Raw genomic sequence first — 19,427 nt, 5'->3', positions numbered from 1 at the left:
TTTAATATGCATCTCAACAAAAAACACATATGCAAACTTATTTTTTTTAATATGCATCTCAACAACAAATACATATGCAAACTTATGTTTTTTTCTTGAGATGCATATTTTTTTTAAAAAAGCAAACTTTTTTTTAAATATACATCTCAACAAAAAACATATGCAAACTTATTTTTGTTTTATATATTTTGTCTAAGGGATCAATAAACTGTTCCCTTTCAAGATTTTTCAGGCTTTAATTCAAATGCAAACCTGATTCGTAGCTCAGTTTTTGGATGTTAACACTGAGTATTTGTTCTCCAGTCTCGGATTCCTCCCTCCAACGACTTCAAGGTGGGTATGAAGCTGGAGGCCCGGGACCCTCGTAACTCCACCTCCACCTGCATCGCCACGGTGATGGGCTTGATGGGCGTGAGACTCCGCCTCCGTCTGGACGGCAGCGACAGCACCAACGACTTCTGGCGATTATTTTTTTTAAAAAAGCAAACTTTTTTTTAAATATACATCTCAACAAAAAACATATGCAAACTTATTTTTGTTTTATATATTTTGTCTAAGGGATCAATAAACTGTTCCCTTTCAAGATTTTTCAGGCTTTAATTCAAATGCAAACCTGATTCGTAGCTCAGTTTTTGGATGTTAACACTGAGTATTTGTTCTCCAGTCTCGGATTCCTCCCTCCAACGACTTCAAGGTGGGTATGAAGCTGGAGGCCCGGGACCCTCGTAACTCCACCTCCACCTGCATCGCCACGGTGATGGGCTTGATGGGCGTGAGACTCCGCCTCCGTCTGGACGGCAGCGACAGCACCAACGACTTCTGGCGATTAGTCGACTCCGCCGACATCCAGCCAATCGGAACCTGCGAGAAGAAGGGAGACATGCTGCAGCCGCCGCTGGGTACGAGTGATGTCATTTCCTCTCCACATCTGAACCGAGCCGCAGGCGTCTGAAAGAACGAGTTCATGTTTAATAGGAGTCGTACAAACAAGCGGTCAATATAGCGACTGATTTCCGTGAGAGGGACTGTGCATCTCACGTCACGTCCAAAGCTTAATAATTCAGTGTTCATTACAACACTATCATAGTCTTTTATTATGTTTTATTTTTACATTTTCTGCTTTCGATTTAATTTTAGATAAAGTTTTCTCATTTTGTTGTGTGTTTTAGTCGTTCTATCTCTTTTTTTAAAGTATGTTTATTTCGTTTTCATTAATATTTATTTCAGTTTTAGTTTAGTACTTCGGGTTAAACTAAAGTTAAACGATAAAGAGAAATGTTGCCTTTGCAACCAACTGAAATAAAACAAATATATTTTATTTCAATGAATGTAAATTATATCCTCTTCTCTAATGTTGCCTGTCTTCAGCTTCCTGATTTTATTAGTATTTATTTATATTTTATTACTTATTTAGTATTATTAATATTTCTATAAATTTTTATTTATTCATGTTCATTTAAAATTTAGTTTGTTTTTGCAATTTTGTTGCATTTTAGTCATTTCTGTGAGTTTTTTAAATGTTTATTTAGATTTTATTAAGTTTAGTTTTAGTGATTTTAGTACTTCATCTTAAACTAAACAAAAATGAGAGAATTTACCTTTTTTATTTCCCCATTTTCATTTTAGTTTGCATATTTAGTTGGGGCTTTTTGAGTGTTTTAATAGCTTCTGTTAGTTTTTTTAATGTCTTTTTTAGCTTTCATTCATTTTTAAGTTATTTATTTTAGATTTTAGCACTTAAACCAAACAAAAATTAGAAACTTTTCCTTCACAAATAACTTGAAGTAATTTGTTTTTATATTATATTTTGTTTATTTCAAGTAACTAAAATGTTTTTCAGTATTTAGTTTTAGTTAACGATAGCAGCACTGGTCTGACAAAGAAAATGACATCCTAATGTCGCCTGCCTTCCCGTTTTAATTAGTACTTATTAATTTTTATTAAATTGTATTACTTCCTTTGAGTTTATAAATATTTTTTAAAAATTATTTATCATGTTTTTTTTTTTTTAAATACGCCTGTTTAGATTTTTATTAATTTTAATTTCTGTTTTAGTTGTAGTAATATTAGTACTTCAACTTAAACTAAATGAAAATGAGAAATTTTGGCTCTGTGACAAAAAATATTTTAATTTTTAATATTCAATTTGATTTTTACACATTTTATTTTAATTACCGTATTTTTAGTTTTACAGTTAGATAACTATAACAACATTGGTGTGCTGCAGGAAATGACATTGTCTTCTCTAATGTTGCCTGCCTTCAGCTCCCCGTCTTCTGCTTTGGCTGTTGATGGAGATGAGTGTGAACACATGTGAGCAGAATTACGGATGATAATTGTGTTTCTCTCCCTCATTTTCTCAGGATTCAGGATGAACGCCTCGTCATGGCCCATGTTTCTCCTGAGGACCCTTAATGGAGCCGAAATAGCACCTGCCACGGCATTTAAAAAGGTGCTGAACCTCCACAGAGAGAGAGCATGCATTTACACGGACGAAAGTGTTACTTAACGCAATCACATTAAAAGGTTTTGGTGACACTGACGCTCTGTAATTCCATCAGGAGCCGCTGCGGCCGCCCCAGAACGACTTCAAGCCCGGCACGAAGCTGGAGGCCGTGGACAAGAAGAACCCGTACCTGATCTGTCCGGCCACCATCGGCGAGGTGAAGGGGGAAGAGGTGTTTGTGATGTTTGACGGCTGGAGGGGGGCGTTCGATTACTGGTGCCGCTATGACTCCAGGGACATCTTCCCCGTGGGCTGGTGCGCCGTCACCAAACACAGCCTGCAGCCGCCGGGAAACAGCAGTGAGTGACCGCTGCACACATCGCTGAAGGCTGTTTAGAGTTTAGATTAGTGGCCAGGAAAGGTTGTAGGTTCGAATCCCACACAATGGCTGATGCTTGAGCTACGATCGAGACAAGAAGCAGGGCTATTAGAGTTAACAAAAAAATTAAACCATAAAAAAAAGAAAAAAATGTTACTTGAAATAAAATAAAATTAATTGAAAATGAAAATAAACATTAAGTGTTAAAATATAAAAATATTCAATAAATCATTAAATAACATTTAACATTAAATGAAATAGAAAAACCTAATATTGATGTACTAAAATAACTAAAGCCAAAACTGAAATAAAATTAATAAAAGCTATATAGTAAAAATAATAAAACTGACAAAAACACACAGCAATTACTAAAACTTTAACTAAAAAAAAATTATATATATATATATAAACTAATTAAAAAACATGAATAAAAGTAAAATAGTAAAATAGCACTGGACTGAACCTGTGAAAAAGTCCATTTGGATAAAGCTTAGTGGATTTTATTTTTGGATAAGTAAACTTATTTTATTTCAGCTAGTTGTCAAGACAACATTTCTTATTTTCATTTATTTTAACTTGATGTACCAAAATAACTCAAACTAAAACAAAAAAAATATTTTTAAAAACTATGTAGAATAAAAAAATAAACTAATAAATAAGTGACTAAATTACTAGAATGTTAACTAAAACTAAAATGAAAACAGAAAATATAAAAATAAAAACGAGTTCGAAATATAAGTACTGTAATACGGCAAAAATGGCAAATCACTGGTTGTAAAAACAGTGTTGTTCCTCAAGACAAATGCAGTTTTATTTATTAAAAAAGTTACTTAGTGCATCTAAAACGAAATGCCTTGACAGCTAACTGCAATAAAATAAGTTTAAGCTGATGTACTAAAATTGCTAAAACTGGAACTGAAATAAAAATAAATGAAATCGAAATAGAAATATTAAAAAAAACTTTAAAAAATGACAAAAGCACATTAAACAAATTACTAAAACTTACAAAAATGAAAAGGAAAACTGAAAATCTCTCTCTCTCTCTCTCTATATATATATATATATAGCTAACTGGCTAACTCAAAATATTATAAGTACTACAATATAATTGAATAATACTAAAATAACCCTGGTTCCTGTGCTCTTCTCTGTCCTATAACATAAAGACATGTAAACAGCTTGTGTGAGCAGCAGGGGGCGCTACAGCTCTCTGAAACTCCACAGTCCACTAACTCTCTAACTCACTAACCCTCAGGAATCACATGACCGCTGCAGAAGGAAGATCTTCTGAGACCAAAGCAGTCTGAATCAAGGCTGTCTGTTTTTAAAGTGTCTCTTTTGCAGGTTCAGCATTTAAAACTTAATGCAATCATAATTTGGTCTGCTCTTATGTCTGCTTCCATCTGGCCTAAACTCAAACCTCATCTGGGTTGGCATAAAATACAAATATATTGATTGAAACAAAAAAAGAATGATTATTTCATTAGAAATAAAAGAAGAATCAGTTCATGTGTTAGCTTCAGTGTTATTTTAATATTATGTATTTATAGTTATAATATTTATTCAGATTTTGAGTTAGTTTTGTTTTTATATTTTCAGTTTTAGAATAGTTTTTATCATTTGGATTAGTTTTTTATATTTCTATTTCAGTTTTAGTACTTTAACCTAAACCTTTTATTTCTGAACATTCAGTCAGCTTCAGTGTCATTTAAGTATTATTGATTTATTATTATAGTATTTATTAGGATTTTAAATGAGCTTTTATTATAATATTTTCAAATATTATTTGATTTAATTAGGAATAACTAGGAATGACTAATTGTCATAATTGCAGCTGCTGTGTGCACTATTGAGTAAAGCTCTCACAGCGAGACTGATGCATTTGACTGGGTTTTTAGGCTTGCAATTTGTATTTAATCTTTTAAATTTCACATGTGGACCCTCCAAAAATAAAGGTTATGATGGGGATAGCATATTAGCAATCTAGGTAGTATGTACAGTATATTGTGTGCAATATATAATGTCATTTTTGCTACTGAAGGTGAACATTTCGCTCTCATACTCTCATATTAACAAGAATGGATTGCGAAAGTAATTACAGTCTTTAGAAAACGCTTTCTTTAACCAAACAGAATCCAGAACGATTTTATAATGTTTAGTAAAATAAAACACACACTGAAGTCATAAATTAGCTGGGATTTAATCCAGATCTGGCGTTTTGAGTGGAGTCAGTCTGAGCTATAGATGATGATATACGCATTTCCATTAATGTTCATTCGGCCGCAGCTGGAATTCATTTTGAGTTTGCAGAAAATTTTCCCCAAATTATACAAACCTCCGGATCTCGTGTTGCAGTGTTTGTAATTCCGCTCCGCATGTTGTGTTGCGAATTACAGACATTTGTTTAAAGGATTTGTTTTGGATCTGGATGATGTGGAATGACCTGTGCTGTTTGTTTTTTTGTAGCCCATCCAAGTAATTATGTGTAAATGAGATAATTAGCGAGCGAGCCGCGCGGGTCAGGAGGAATTCGAGAGTTTGTGTGAAAATAAACAAATCGCACACTTAGACACACATCTGTGAGAAAAGACGAAGAATAACCAGAGAAACGAAACAGACGGAGAGGAAAGTGGTGAGAGTGTTTACAGTAAAGACCAACTAGAGAAAAGCGTTTAACTGAAACACACACACATCACACAGACCCACACTTAACACACTTAAACTAGATCGTCCATTAAAGGGTTAGTTCACCCAAAAATGAAAATTAGGCCATAAATTACTCACCCTCAAGGCATCCTAGGTGTATATGACTTTCTTCTTTCAGACGAATCCAGTCAGAGTTATATTAAAAATTGTCTTTGATCTTTCAAGCTGTTTAATCCCACTCAGTGGGTGTTGCATGCATCAGTCCAAAAGAAGTTAAATAAAGTGCACCCATCCATAATAAAAAGTGTCTCACGCGGCTCCGGGGGGTGAACAAAGGCCTCCTGTAGCGAATCGATGCGTTTTTGTAAGAAAAATATCCATATTCAAAATGTAATAATCACTTTAACGTAGCTTGCGCCAACAGTTGTACACGGAAGCAGCTCCGGGCGGATGACGTATGAGGTCGGCTTTGCGCATGCGCCGCTCAGAAGTGACGAGCGCGGAAGCGCAGCGGAGAGATCAAAACAAAACAACGGTCACTAATTAGAAGTACAAAACCAGGATTTGTAAAGAAGAATGTCGGAGGATTTGGATATAAGCCAAGAGCAGACTGGTTTTCCTTTGCTAAAGTAAGGAAACTTTGCTTCCTTTGCTCCTGTTAACAAACGTTGGTTTTCACGAGACTCACCGGCGCAACGCTAAACTCATACGTCACCCACCCGGAGCTGCTTCCAGTGTACAACAGTGAGCGCAAGCTAGATTAAAGTGATTATTACGTTTTGAATATGGATATTTTTCTTACAAAAACGCATCGATTCGCTACAGGAGGCCTTTGCTCACCCCCCGGAGCCGTGTGAGACGCTTTTTTATGGATGGGCGATTTTTATTTCACTTCTTTTGTACTGATGCAATGCAACACCCGCTGAGTGCCATTAAACAGCTTGAAAGATCAAAGACAATTTTTTATATAACTCCAACTGGATTCATCTGAAAGAAGAAAGTCATATACACCTAGCATGCCTTGAGGGTGAGTAATTTATGGCCTAATTTTAATTTTGGGGTGAACTAACCCTTTAAATTAGAAGTCTCTTAAGTTAGAAGACTAATTAGAAATTAGAAGGCTGCATAAAATGTCTTAAGCATGGTTTATTTTCTGTGTTTCTGTGACGTTCAGGTGAGACATATCGAAGTGCCTAATTTATTAAAATTATTATAATACTGTCAATCATCAAGGATGCATTAAATGTATCAAAAGTGACAGTAAAGACATTTATAATGTTATAAAAGATTTCTGTTTCAAGTAAATGCTGTTCTTTTAAACTTTCTATTCATCTGTGAATCCTGAAAAATAAAATGCATCACAGTTTCCACTAAAATATTGGGCAGCACAACTGTTTTCAACATGGTTGATCATCAGAAATATTTCTAGGGTAGTGGGTCATGTTAAAACTCAAGCCTGTCTGCGTGATCGCTGCCATATGCTTGAGTACAAGTGTGTCAGATCTCTGGCAAACTCTTTTTCCTCCCGTACTCCATCTAATTTAGTTATACTGGAGTTATTTAGGGTATAACATGCACTCATATCCACAGTCACACACTGACACACTCACTGTGTTAAAGGACAGGATGTGTTCAGATGGAAGTGTGTGTGTGTGTGTGTGTTTGGTCAGGCACTTTCCACAGATACGCTACAAAATAGGGCTCCTGTTTATTTAACAAATGGAGGCCATACTAAATATTATATGAGCTGTTCTGAATATATTATATTCATTCTAAATGCAGGCATTTTATTTGCTAAAATTTGTGACATCAGCCCTGTTTTCTAACAATAAATAGCAAAGAAACATCCAATAACAGCCACTTTGTATGCATTACATTGTGACAGATTCATGAAATAATCAGAGGCATGATAATGAGATTATACTGCCACAGTTATCTACCACAATAATCAGTCTATATAGCCATAAGTAGACTATATAACTTTAGTAATCAGTAAAACCACAATCATCAGACCAAAAGACCCAATAATCAGACAATATAGCCTAACCACTATGACTACATAACCAAAATATTGACATAACCACAACAATCAGACAACATAGCCACAATGACCAGATTATATTACCAGTTATCTGACTAAATAAGCACAATAATCAGACTGTATAACATAATATGTAGATTTTATACAGTAACTGTAGTATTCAGACTATGTAACCACAATTATCAGACCATACAACCACAATAATCAGACTATATAACCACAATAATCAGACCATATATAGTAACTGTAGTAATCAGATTATGTAACCACAGTAATCAAACTATATAACTACTATGATCAAACTACATAACCACAATAATCAGACTATATAACCATGAGTATATATAGTTACTCCAATAATCAGACTATACAACTACAATAATCAGACTATATAATCTTAATAAGTAGACTATATATAGTAACTGCAGTAATCAGATTATGTAACCATAATATTCAATCTATATAACTACAATGATCAGACTACATAACCACAATAGTCAGACTATATAACTACTATAATCACATCAGACTATATAATCATAATAAGTAGACTATATATTGTAACACAGTAGTCAGATTATGTAACCACAATAATCAAACTATATAACAGCTATGATCAGACTACATAAGCATTCATTTTTTATTATTATTAAAATTTTCCTTTATTTTTTCCATTTTGCAGTCACTGTTCCAAAACCGGGTCCTACACCTTCCTCCTCATCCTCCTCTTCCTCTAACCCTAAACCACCCCGGCGCTCCATGCCGATTCCTTACCGCCTGCCAACTCCTCTTCCTCAACTCCCTGTGAGGAAGGGCATCAGGGGACGGCGGCCGAAAAGCGAGACCATCGCGCTGCTGAAAGCCCTGGCCGCTTCCACCGCGGCCCAAGACACAGAAGATCAAGAAGAAGCCGCACCCCAAACCACGCCCATTTCCCAGCATCCCTACATGCGTCCATACAAGAAGAGGGGACCGAAACCAGGCAGCAAGGTAGCATTAAAGGAATTTTGTGTGTATTTATGAACGACTGTCACATTAGATAAAGATTGTGGAGGGTGTCATTTGGTGAAATGCTTAAGCAGATTGTGTTTTTGTTTCTCAGAGGAAGCCCAGAGTCTTCCAGAGTGCCATGTCTATAGCAGCCAGCTCAGACTCCAGGGTGCCCATGACTCAGATGCCCAGCGATGGACTCCCTCCTCTGGGATCCCCCTCATCTGTGGTGTCTACTGGTAATAAAATGAGCTTGTTTACAAATATAACTGCTAGTATGCCACAAAGAGAGAAAAATCTGACTTCTTGATCACTATATGACTACATAGCAACACATTTTAGACTATATAACCACAATAATCAGACTACATAGCCACAATGATCAGGTTATTTTACCAGAGGTATCTAACAATAATCAATCTATGTAACCATAAGGAGACTATAAAAGTTAAGTAATCAGACCACAAAACCACAATTATCAGACCATACGACCTAATAATCAGACTACATACCCAAAATGAGACAATATAACTAAACAGACTACATAACCACAATAATCAGAACACATAGCACAATAGTTTAACTTTATTGTCCCAGAGCGGAAATTTGTCTTTGACACTGGTGACATGAATACATCCACATTAATACTTAAAAACACATCACACATTAACAACACAAACAGAATTTAAACAAATGTATACAATTAACACTACCCCCATCATTCCTTACACATTCCAAAATCATCTGCAGTAATATACAAAAAATTAAATAATAATTAGATTATATAACCATACATGGAATAGATAACTTCAGTAATCAAATTACACAACCACAATGAACAGACAACATAACCACATGATCAGATTATATTATCTGACTAAATAACCACAATAATCAGACTATATATAATTCAGACCATGACAATAATAATCAGTCTATATAACCACATTTATCAGACTATATAATCATAAGTAGGCTATATACAGTAACTGCAGTAATCAAATTGTGTAACCACAATTATCAGACCACAATAATCAGTTATATAACCACTAAGAACAGAATACATAAGCACAATAATCAGACATTATAACTACAGTAATCAGACTACATAACCACAATTATCAGATTGTAAAACCATAAGTAGACTATATACAGTAACTGCAGTAATTAGACTTTGTAACCACAATTATCAGACCGTATAACCATAATAATCAGGCTATATAACTGCTATGAACAGAATACATAAGCACAATAATCAGACATTATAATCACAAGTATCAGACTGTATAACCATAAGTAGACTATATACAGTAACTGCTGAAATCAGACTATGTAACCAGTTATCAGACCGTATGACCATAATAATCAGACTATATAACCATAATTATTAGACTGTATAACCTTAATAAGTAGACTATATACAGTAACTGCAGTAATTAGACTTTGTAACCACAATTATCAGACCGTATAACCATAATAATCAGGCTATATAACTGCTATGAACAGAATACATAAGCACAATAATCAGACATTATAATCACAAGTATCAGACTGTATAACCATAAGTAGACTATATACAGTAACTGCTGAAATCAGACTATGTAACCAGTTATCAGACCGTATGACCATAATAATCAGACTATATAACCATAATTATTAGACTGTATAACCTTAATAAGTAGACTATATACAGTAACTGCAGTAATTAGACTTTGTAACCACAATTATCAGACCGTATAACCATAATAATCAGGCTATATAACTGCTATGAACAGAATACATAAGCACAATAATCAGACATTATAATCACAAGTATCAGACTGTATAACCATAAGTAGACTATATACAGTAACTGCAGTAATCAGAACATGTAACCACAATTATCAGACCGTATAACCATAATAATCAGGCTATATAACTGCTATGAACAGAATACATAAGCACAATAATCAGACATTATAATCACAAGTATCAGACTGTATAACCATAAGTAGACTATATACAATAACTACTGTAATCAGACTATATAACCACAATTATCAGACCGTATAACCATAATAAGTGGACTATATACAGTAACTGCAGTAATCAGAACATGTAACCACAATTATCAGACCATATGATCGTTATAATCAGACTATATAACCACTATAAGACTAGATCACCTCAATAATCTGTTTGGATCTTTTTTAATGCAGTAGGTCATAGTGTTTCTGTACAGTAGTGTTAAACATGCCTGTCCTGTCCGTTTCCATCAGTGTGCGTATACGTGAACAAACACGGGAACTGCGGCCCACATCTGGACCGTAAGCAGGTTCAGAGACTGCCAGATCACTTCGGGCCGGAGGCGGTGAATCTGGTTCTGCAGCAGACGGTTCAGGCCTGCCTGGACTGCGCGTACCAGCCCAAAGTGCTTCTGGGATGCCTGCTGAGCCAAGGCGGCGGAGGAGAGGTGGTCAGAGGTACGGACAAAAGTTTAACAACAAAACTGATTAAATATGATTTTAGAACACTCACAATGATGAAGTATTGGGCTTTGTCTCTCTAGTCCGAACAGATGGCGGGAAGCGGTTGGTGAAGCTGCCGTCAGCGTCGAGCGCCGGGTTCGTGTTGCGCTTCCTGGAGCGAGTGTGTCGACACCTGCAGTGTGATAATCTGTTCAGCAGTCAACCGTTCAGTCCACTCAACACCTACGACCGCGCTAAATCAGGTACATTTATGACTGGCCACAAGAGTGTCTGGTATTCTGATGGTGTGATGCGTGCGTCACTTGAAATTCATTTAGAAATGTTTATGTTTATGTTAAAGGAATAATTTACCATTTACTCACTCTTGGGTTGCTTCAAAACAGTCGGAGAAAAAAAAAAAAAAAAACTGTTGTTAGATCAAATGTTAACTAATGTACTGTTGACTAAAGCTATTAAAAATCATTTTTGTTAATTGAAATAAAGATTAAATAAAATATAAATATAAGATGAAAAAATAAATATTAGAAATTAAAAATAAAAATGCATAAAATTACTCAAATAAAAACTAAAATGAAAAATGAAAATATAAAAATAAAAGCCATTTTGAAATATTTATAAATTAAATTTATAAATATTAATAAATAAAACAAAACTAAATTAATCAATTAAAATTAACTACAATTAAAATGAAAACTGAAAATATAACAATAAAAGCTTATTCAAAACATTAATAAATACTGTAACAGATAATACAAATAAAACAAAAAACTAATGAAAATGAAAAAGCAAATAACAAAATTACTTAAACTTAACTACAATTAAACTGAAAAATGAAAATAAAAGCTAATTCAAAATATTAATACATACTATAATAGTATATGAATAGTGCTAAAAACTAATAAAAATGACAAAAACAACAAAATGACTAAAATGCAAAATAAAATAAAAATAAAAACTAATTCAAAGTATTAATAATATATTAGTATAAGAGGAATACTAAAAACAAAAAAGACAAAAACACATTAAAAAATTTCCAAAATGTAAACTAAAATTACAATGATATCTGATAAGATAAAAATAAAAGCCAGTTCAAAATATTAATAAATGCTATAAGAGTATATATTGTAAATAAAATTAAAATCTAATAAAAATGACAAACTAAAATGAAAATGGAAAATATGAAAAAAACTTATTCAAAATATTAATACTATACTATTATAAAACTATAAATTTTAAACTTTTACTAAAATAACACTGGTAACAATCTTCTAAACTCTTTTGTGTTCCGCAGCCGTCAGTCATACAGATTTGGAACAATAGATTTGGAATAAATTAATGTTGATGATATTTTTGTGTGTGTTTTGTGTAGTTAAAGAGGAGATGTTGTCCGACGGTCCGTCTCTGAACAGAGGCGTGAAGCGGATCTCCAGAGACTCTCCGCCGTACTGCGCTCCTCTCTCCCCGAAACTCCTGCACACAGACACACACCCCTCAGAAGGTGCCGCAGCGAGGCTTTCAGAGCGTTACCTTTCAAGATGAATTACATGCTATATTTATTAAACTCATTTAATTCATTTAACAGTGGGATTTCTAAAGCAATATGAAAAGTATTTCTATTGAATTATGAAGAGGAATATATGTGTGTGTGTGTGTGTGTGTGTGTGTAGCGGAGACTCTTCCTCCAGAGCAGAATGGATTATTGAAGGAGCAGCGCTTCATGGACTCCGCCTCCAATTCCATGACGCCCCGCCCACAGACCTTGAGAAGCACCTCAGAGTACCAATCACCGCCCAGCAACCTGTATTACCATGGCAACGGGCCGCCTCTACGGCGACGGGCCTCACACCCCCCCACACAGACACACAGACGAGTGGAGGGTGAGTCTCATGCAGACCATCGAGTTTTTGTGCATCGCGCCACTCGCTCTAGATTACTCGCGGGATGTTTTCCGTGTCACTCGCGCGAATAAAAACAGCGCGATCAACCATGCTGGAGATTCGCTGTTTTGTACCTGTTGTCAAAAAGTCCCAAATACAATGGAAAGCCGAACGCCGACGTGTCTGGGTTCACAGCACCATCCAGAGGAGGATGAATAACATTAGGATCCTGTATTAATATGTGTGCTACATTTTACTACTGTATATATACACTGATATTACTATTATTTTTATTATTGATAGCAGCATCTCTGTAGCCATGCTAATAAATACAACTAGCACTCCAACTGATTTTAATAGTTTTCTATGCTCCAGACCTATATAATAACAGACGGCTGTAATAATGCTCTCTTCTATTGTCTGATTCAACTGGACGTGTGAAGAAACTCTTCGCTGATTGGCTTGCGCGAAAACGCGTCATGCGAATTTTCCGCTCGAGTTGAAATTTTCGAACTTGCGCGGAAGACGCGTCGCGCATTTCACGTCATTCGCATCGCCCGGCGCGAATTCGCCTTTATTCGCGTCTTTGCGTTGACTTTGTATGTAATCTACTCGCACGAATAATTACATTCGCGTCTGGTGTGAACACACTGTTATTCATGGTTTTATTTTTATATTTTCTGTTTCTATTTTAATTTCAGTTAAAGTTTTAGTGGTTGTTGTTTTTTTGTAATTTTTTTTATGTCTATATATATTTATTAATTTATATTTCAGTTTTAATTTAGTAAATTAACAATGAAAGTGAGAAATAAAGCTGGAATAAAATTTCGAGTAACAACAAAAGGTTTTTATGGGTTTAGTTTTAGTTTCAGTTAACTATAATAACCCCGTTGTAGATCCTTATAATTACAAATCAGCTGTCATTAGAATTCGTTTTTTTTTTTTTTATTATTATTATTAGTTTAAACGTTGTGAATCCTTCGCTTTTTTGTAAATAATAAAGCATTTTAAATAATTTCATTTGTAAAGCATTTCAATCACCGGATCATACAAAATAGACATTAACACGTGGATATTTAATATATCAACCATATTAGTGTCGACATTTTCACAAAAGTAACTAAATTAAATTAAATTCTATATATTTTCATGGTACGACAGCTTTAGGACCTTCACATCTCAGTAAAGCTCACGTAGAAGTCTCAGAAAAACCTGACAGGAGACAGAAAACATTAAAGACTGACAGACAGAATGAAGAAATCACATCAGCTGCAGATCAAGCGCCTCTCTCTCTCTCTCTCTCTCTCTCTCTCTCTCTCCAGCCGCCAGCTCTACCACGGGCCCCGAGACGGCGGCGGACCGCGAGCTTCCCAGAAGCCCCGGCAGGAGTCCGTCTTCCTGGTCCATAGAGGAAGTGATGCGGTTTGTGCGGGACGCAGACCCGACGGCACTGGCTCCGCACGCTGAGCTCTTCAGAAAACACGTCAGTGATTTACCGCACGACCTTCACGTGCTCTCTGTGCTTTTATATCGGCCTGTAAATCAAGCGAGGCGCGAGGGAGGACGGGAGGGAGAGCGGGAACATGTATCATCTGTGTTTAGACTTGACCGGCGAGATTCACGTTCATCTGCACACACACACACACAGCCCATCTGCACACACACACACACACACACACAGCCCATCTGGACAGACTCACAGGAGTAACTCACCCAACAGTGTTACTATATTAACTCTGCTCTTCAGTGCTAGTGTTAAAATAGTGTGCTGCTTTTATCATGCAGAAACTCACATCTCTGCCATTCCTCTAGCTCCAACAGTTCAGCTTTGTGCTAGCAACACCTAGGTCATGGGTTCAATTCCAAGCAAATGCATGAATTAATTAATAAAAAAATACCTTAAATGCAATGCAAGTCACGTTTGCCAAATGCATAAGCGTAAACACACTGACTCGTTGAAGCCACTTTTTTATTTATTTATTTGAAGTAAAATGACATTCAAAACTGAAAAAAAAAAATTTTTTTTATAAATATTCTTTATTAATAAAACTAATATCAATAAATGATTAATATTGCTTTTGAATATTCATTAAATAGTGTTTAAAATAAATACATTTTCATATTTCTGCTGCATTTCCTAATGCTTTTGTCATAAGTACCAGGTAAATACTGCTCTTATTTTTAGATGTTTAAATTATATAATCTGGATGGTACTGAATACATTTAAATTTATTTAAATAAATGTATAATAATAATAAAAGTAAACACTTTATTTACTGTGAAATAATAAATACACATTTTAAATTAAAAACATTTATTTACTTAAAATGTATTTGCAGCTGACCACTTTTTAAAAAAGATAACTTGACTTATTTTGCCGTTTAAATTATGAATAGCTTGTCACTATGTTTATGATTTGGTGTTACTAGAAATATTTAGTATAGATTTATGTGCATGCTGACTGAGATCCTTGACATAAATACCAAGTAAATACTGCTCAGATTTTTTAGTTGTTGAAATTATGTAATTTGGAAGGTATTGAATACATTTAAATGTATTTAAATAAACTGTATAATATAAAAATACTATTTATTTAGCATAATATTATATAGTTTTTCAAATAAAAATAAAAAAATTACTTAAAATATTTATTTAATATTTATTTGATAAATGTATTTACCATAAAAAAGCAGTAAACACAATAATTAAATATAAAAAATATTTATTTAAATGTATATTTACAGCTAACTGTTTTTTTAAAACAGTTAAAGGGATATATCACCCAAAAATGAAAATTGCCCCATGATTTGCTCACCCTCAAGCCATCCTAGGTGTATATGACACTCTTCTTTCAGACGAATACAATTAGGAGTAATATAAAAAAATGTCCTGACTCTTCCAAGCTTTATAATGGCAGTGAATGGGTGTTGAGATTTTGAAGTCCAGTAAAGTGCATAAATCCATCATAAAAGTGCTCCACGGTTAATAAAGGCCTTCTGAAGTGAACTGATGCATTTGTGTAAGAAAAATATCCATATTTACACCTTTATAAACCTTAATCTCTAGCTTCTGCTAACTGTCGTACACACGTTCACGAGAGAGCGGTGTCCAGCGGATGACTTAGGCGTAAGAACACGAGTTTCACCACAGTTAAATACAACCGGACAGGAACCTCTCCTCCACCGACTGAACCGATACTGATGAATATTTTTCTTACACAAACGCATCGCTTCAGAAGGCCTTTATTAACCTCGCGGAGCCATGTGGAGTACTTTTTATGACGGGTTTTTGCACTTTATTTTGATTCAAAATCTCAACACCCATTCACTGCCATTATAAAGCTTGGAAGAGCCAGGACATTTTTTAATATAACTCCAATTGTATTCGTCTGAAAGACGTCAGTCATACACACCTAGGATGGCTTGAGGGCGAGTAAATCATGGGGTAATTTTCATTTATGGGTGAACTATCCCTTTAACTTGACTGCTTTTTGCAGTTTAAATTATGAGTAGCTTGTACATCTCAGTTTCCCCCCCCCCATACAATAAATGGGGTCCAATGTGGTTTAGTCCTCAACATTCCTCAAAAGAAAGTAAGAAATAAAGTCATACAGGGTTGACAGAATAATCATTTTTGGGTGTACTATCCCTTTACGTTTATGAAGGATCAGGTGTAGGTCATAAATCGGAGCCTCTGATTGGCCGCCACTGTTGTTGATATCATCGCACATTTTGTGTTTAACTGTGGTAAGCCTCATGTTCTTACTGTCTGCAGGAGATCGACGGTAAAGCTCTGATGTTACTGAGGAGCGACATGGTGATGAAGTACATGGGGCTGAAACTCGGACCGGCGCTCAAACTCTGCCACCACATCGAGAGACTCAAGCAGGGGAAGCAGTGAAACACACGGACAGAAACCTCTCCTCCACACCGACACGCTGCTACAGAGGGGGCTGATGGGAAATCACTGTGTGCTGCTCAGCGGACGGGCTCAGCGCCGCACGTCTCTACATTATCACACACACACGGCGTCTCTCCTAGACGTTCATCTGCAGCCATAGCACACTTTGAGGAACATTAGTGGGAACTCTCTCTGGGAACGACGGTCGAATGAGATCGACAGGAGCGAAGGTGCGCTCGGTCGGTTCTTACCTCCTGCCATCTCGTCTCCCCAAAGATGCAGACGCTTTACGGGCCGATGATCCCACCCATAGTGGTGGTTTTTGAGTCGGAGGTTGGTTATGTATCGCTCTACCTCCCTGTGACGTCATACTAGTCCACAGGTGTTTCTGAAATCACTTACAGCCGCTGAAAATCTGCTTTTTAGTTGCGTTTCGTTTGTGTATTTCGCTGGCGTCAAACAAAACGCATCAAGTTTCACGATCTTAAGCGAAACGTTCGGCCAATCATCATCATTTACGGTCCAAAGCCGTACGACTTTGTTTCCTCCGTCGAACACAAAAAGAGACGTTTTGAAGAATGTTCATGCTGCTCGTTTTCATGCAATTCTGCTACATTGGCGAAATACTTTTTGACCAAACAGACCCTACTTGTTTTTGTATGGCTGGAGATTAAATTTGAGTGTTCACAAGTAAATCTTCAATGTTTATAATAAACTAAACTTCAATAATAATAAACCTAATGCAACTCATATTTGTCAGTCGTGCATAAATTAAAACAAGGTCTGATTTTTAAACACTCAAAATCATTGCATGGTTATATTTGACCATTTAAATAATTTCAAAATGCATTTATTAAAAGAGAATCAGCATAAATCTGTTAATTGTGAAAACAAGTGCATTTATTCCGTTTAAAAGTATAAACATGGTTAAATACGACAAAGCAAAATTCCATTAGTTAATGTATGTGGACTTATATAAAGGTAAATATATCATTTATAAATATAAAATACATGAACCTGGTTATTGTGCATTTAAAACACATTCAGTTTATTAGTACTATTTCAGAAATCTGACCCGTTTCATTGATGTTTGACAGACAAATATGCATCACATTAAAGTTAAAACTGTGAAATATGCAATTTAAATACATAAATCTAAGCCTAAATGGTAATGAATTACTGTAGGTTTAATCCCTGAAAAAACCTGCTTTGAGAAACATCGTCAGAGTTTTTATTCTGTCATATATCTAATATAGTTTCCCGTGTGCGTCTTTTCCCTCTACGGCGATGTAAGTATTTTGATGTTTAGTCTGGAGTGTCGATGTTCCTGAGCATTCGGAGGACATAATGCTTTTGAGATAACGCTGTTTGAGTTGGCTTCGTCTTTGTTGCAGAAACTCGTCGAGCTCTTATCTTGGGAATGTTTGGGATTGACTTGTGTTGCGAAGTCAGGGTTAGACGTTAACCTGACATCTACAGCAGCCTCAGAACAGTATTCAAGAGACGGAAACGCAGCACGCCGTGAAGAAATGAACAAGCTTGCCACTCGAGAACTTGAAAGCCGTCAAAACTGGTTCATTTCAAAGGAAGCATCATTAGAGATATCACTAAAATAGTGGGAATTTGATGTGAACGCCGGCGTGTTTTCCGCCAGCTTCCGGCTTTATCTCGAAGTTTATGCTGATATTTGATAATTTTCATTGATAGATCAGACATCAGTGGTGTATTATGGGTTTAACCATGAAACTCAGCAACAGGAATGTACAATTTTGTAGAGAAGAAATATTTTAAGCTAAACACGTTGTATATGGAGGTGGGAAGTGTGACGACACGTTACGTTACGGGGGGCTGTTTATTTGGGATTTGTCGTTTAATATACCTTGTATTGCCTTCCAGCGCTTTTTACCGGGAAGAAACGTCCAATTCTGAATAGCTGTTCAAACTGCCTTGCTTTACTTTGAGACTTCTCAGGTGTTTTCCCATCTTTTGTAACGTAGCATTTCAAGTTAGTCGTGAATGTGATTGTTTAGACTTTTCAGTTCCTTTGTCGACTTTTGTAAAAAAATAAATCAATTAAAAAAAAGTCACATGTATTCGTAAAGTTGTGCCATATAGATTCATCAAACGATTGAATATCAAAAACACACTCACACACACACGCTTCGATCTTGATACCGGAGACGCTTTTAATCATGACATTTTTAAAGCGAATGCATTCGTCACATACACATTTTCAACGATACAAATAATAAATAAATAATTTAAAACACCACCAGACTCTTCGTTTCATTCTTTTACGTTCGGTTGTTTACAAAAGCTGTTCATGGTAAAAAAAAAAAAATTCAATACTTCAAATTTCAATACCTATAAAAGAGTTAGAGGGTCGTCTGACACATAAATTAATTCACATCCTAAAAACAGTCATGGTTTATTCATCAGGTTTTCATGCTGATTGTTTTTTGTGTAGATCTGAGAATATACACATGCTGGAAAATGACTTGCACTGCAAAATATGACTTTCTATGTAACATTCTTAAATCAAGATGCATTTACTTTAATATATATAATTTTTCAGAAAATAAGACATGTCATTTTGCTTCTCAAATAAACACATCTTGATTTAAAAATGTTTAGATATTTATTGCAAAACAAGAAAAAAAAACTGAGGAATTATTTTTTT

The 19,427-nt window shown here is 35.3% G+C and overlaps 2 protein-coding genes across 2 annotated transcripts in view; both read left to right on the top strand.

Moving 5' to 3' along the window:
* Positions 1 to 568, top strand: part of scmh1 (Scm polycomb group protein homolog 1) — a 14,970-nt gene extending 14,402 nt beyond the window's left edge. Inside the window, exons 5-6 of the mRNA XM_016231372.1 lie at positions 304 to 461; positions 559 to 568. Of these exons, the coding sequence (XP_016086858.1) occupies positions 304 to 461; positions 559 to 568 (168 nt within the window). The remainder of the gene's footprint in view (positions 1 to 303; positions 462 to 558) is intronic.
* Positions 569 to 655: 87 nt separating this feature from the next.
* LOC107550144 (sex comb on midleg-like protein 2) lies at positions 656 to 17,727 on the top strand (the record flags this gene model as incomplete). The annotated part of the gene is made up of 11 exons (XM_016231371.1): positions 656 to 899; positions 2,364 to 2,452; positions 2,562 to 2,805; positions 8,195 to 8,502; positions 8,615 to 8,741; positions 10,761 to 10,964; positions 11,051 to 11,212; positions 12,340 to 12,468; positions 12,638 to 12,847; positions 14,170 to 14,330; positions 16,622 to 17,727. Coding segments are annotated over 11 exons (2,004 nt in total), but the record flags the coding sequence as incomplete, so codon positions are not given.
* Positions 17,728 to 19,427: the final 1,700 nt, after the last annotated feature.

This window comes from Sinocyclocheilus grahami, unplaced genomic scaffold (assembly GCF_001515645.1).
Source record: "Sinocyclocheilus grahami isolate Dianchi unplaced genomic scaffold, SAMN03320097.WGS_v1.1 scaffold389.1, whole genome shotgun sequence".
Lineage (NCBI taxonomy): Eukaryota > Metazoa > Chordata > Actinopteri > Cypriniformes > Cyprinidae > Sinocyclocheilus > Sinocyclocheilus grahami.
Note: the sequence above shows the minus strand (reverse complement) of the source record. Positions and strands in the feature narration are given on the sequence as shown.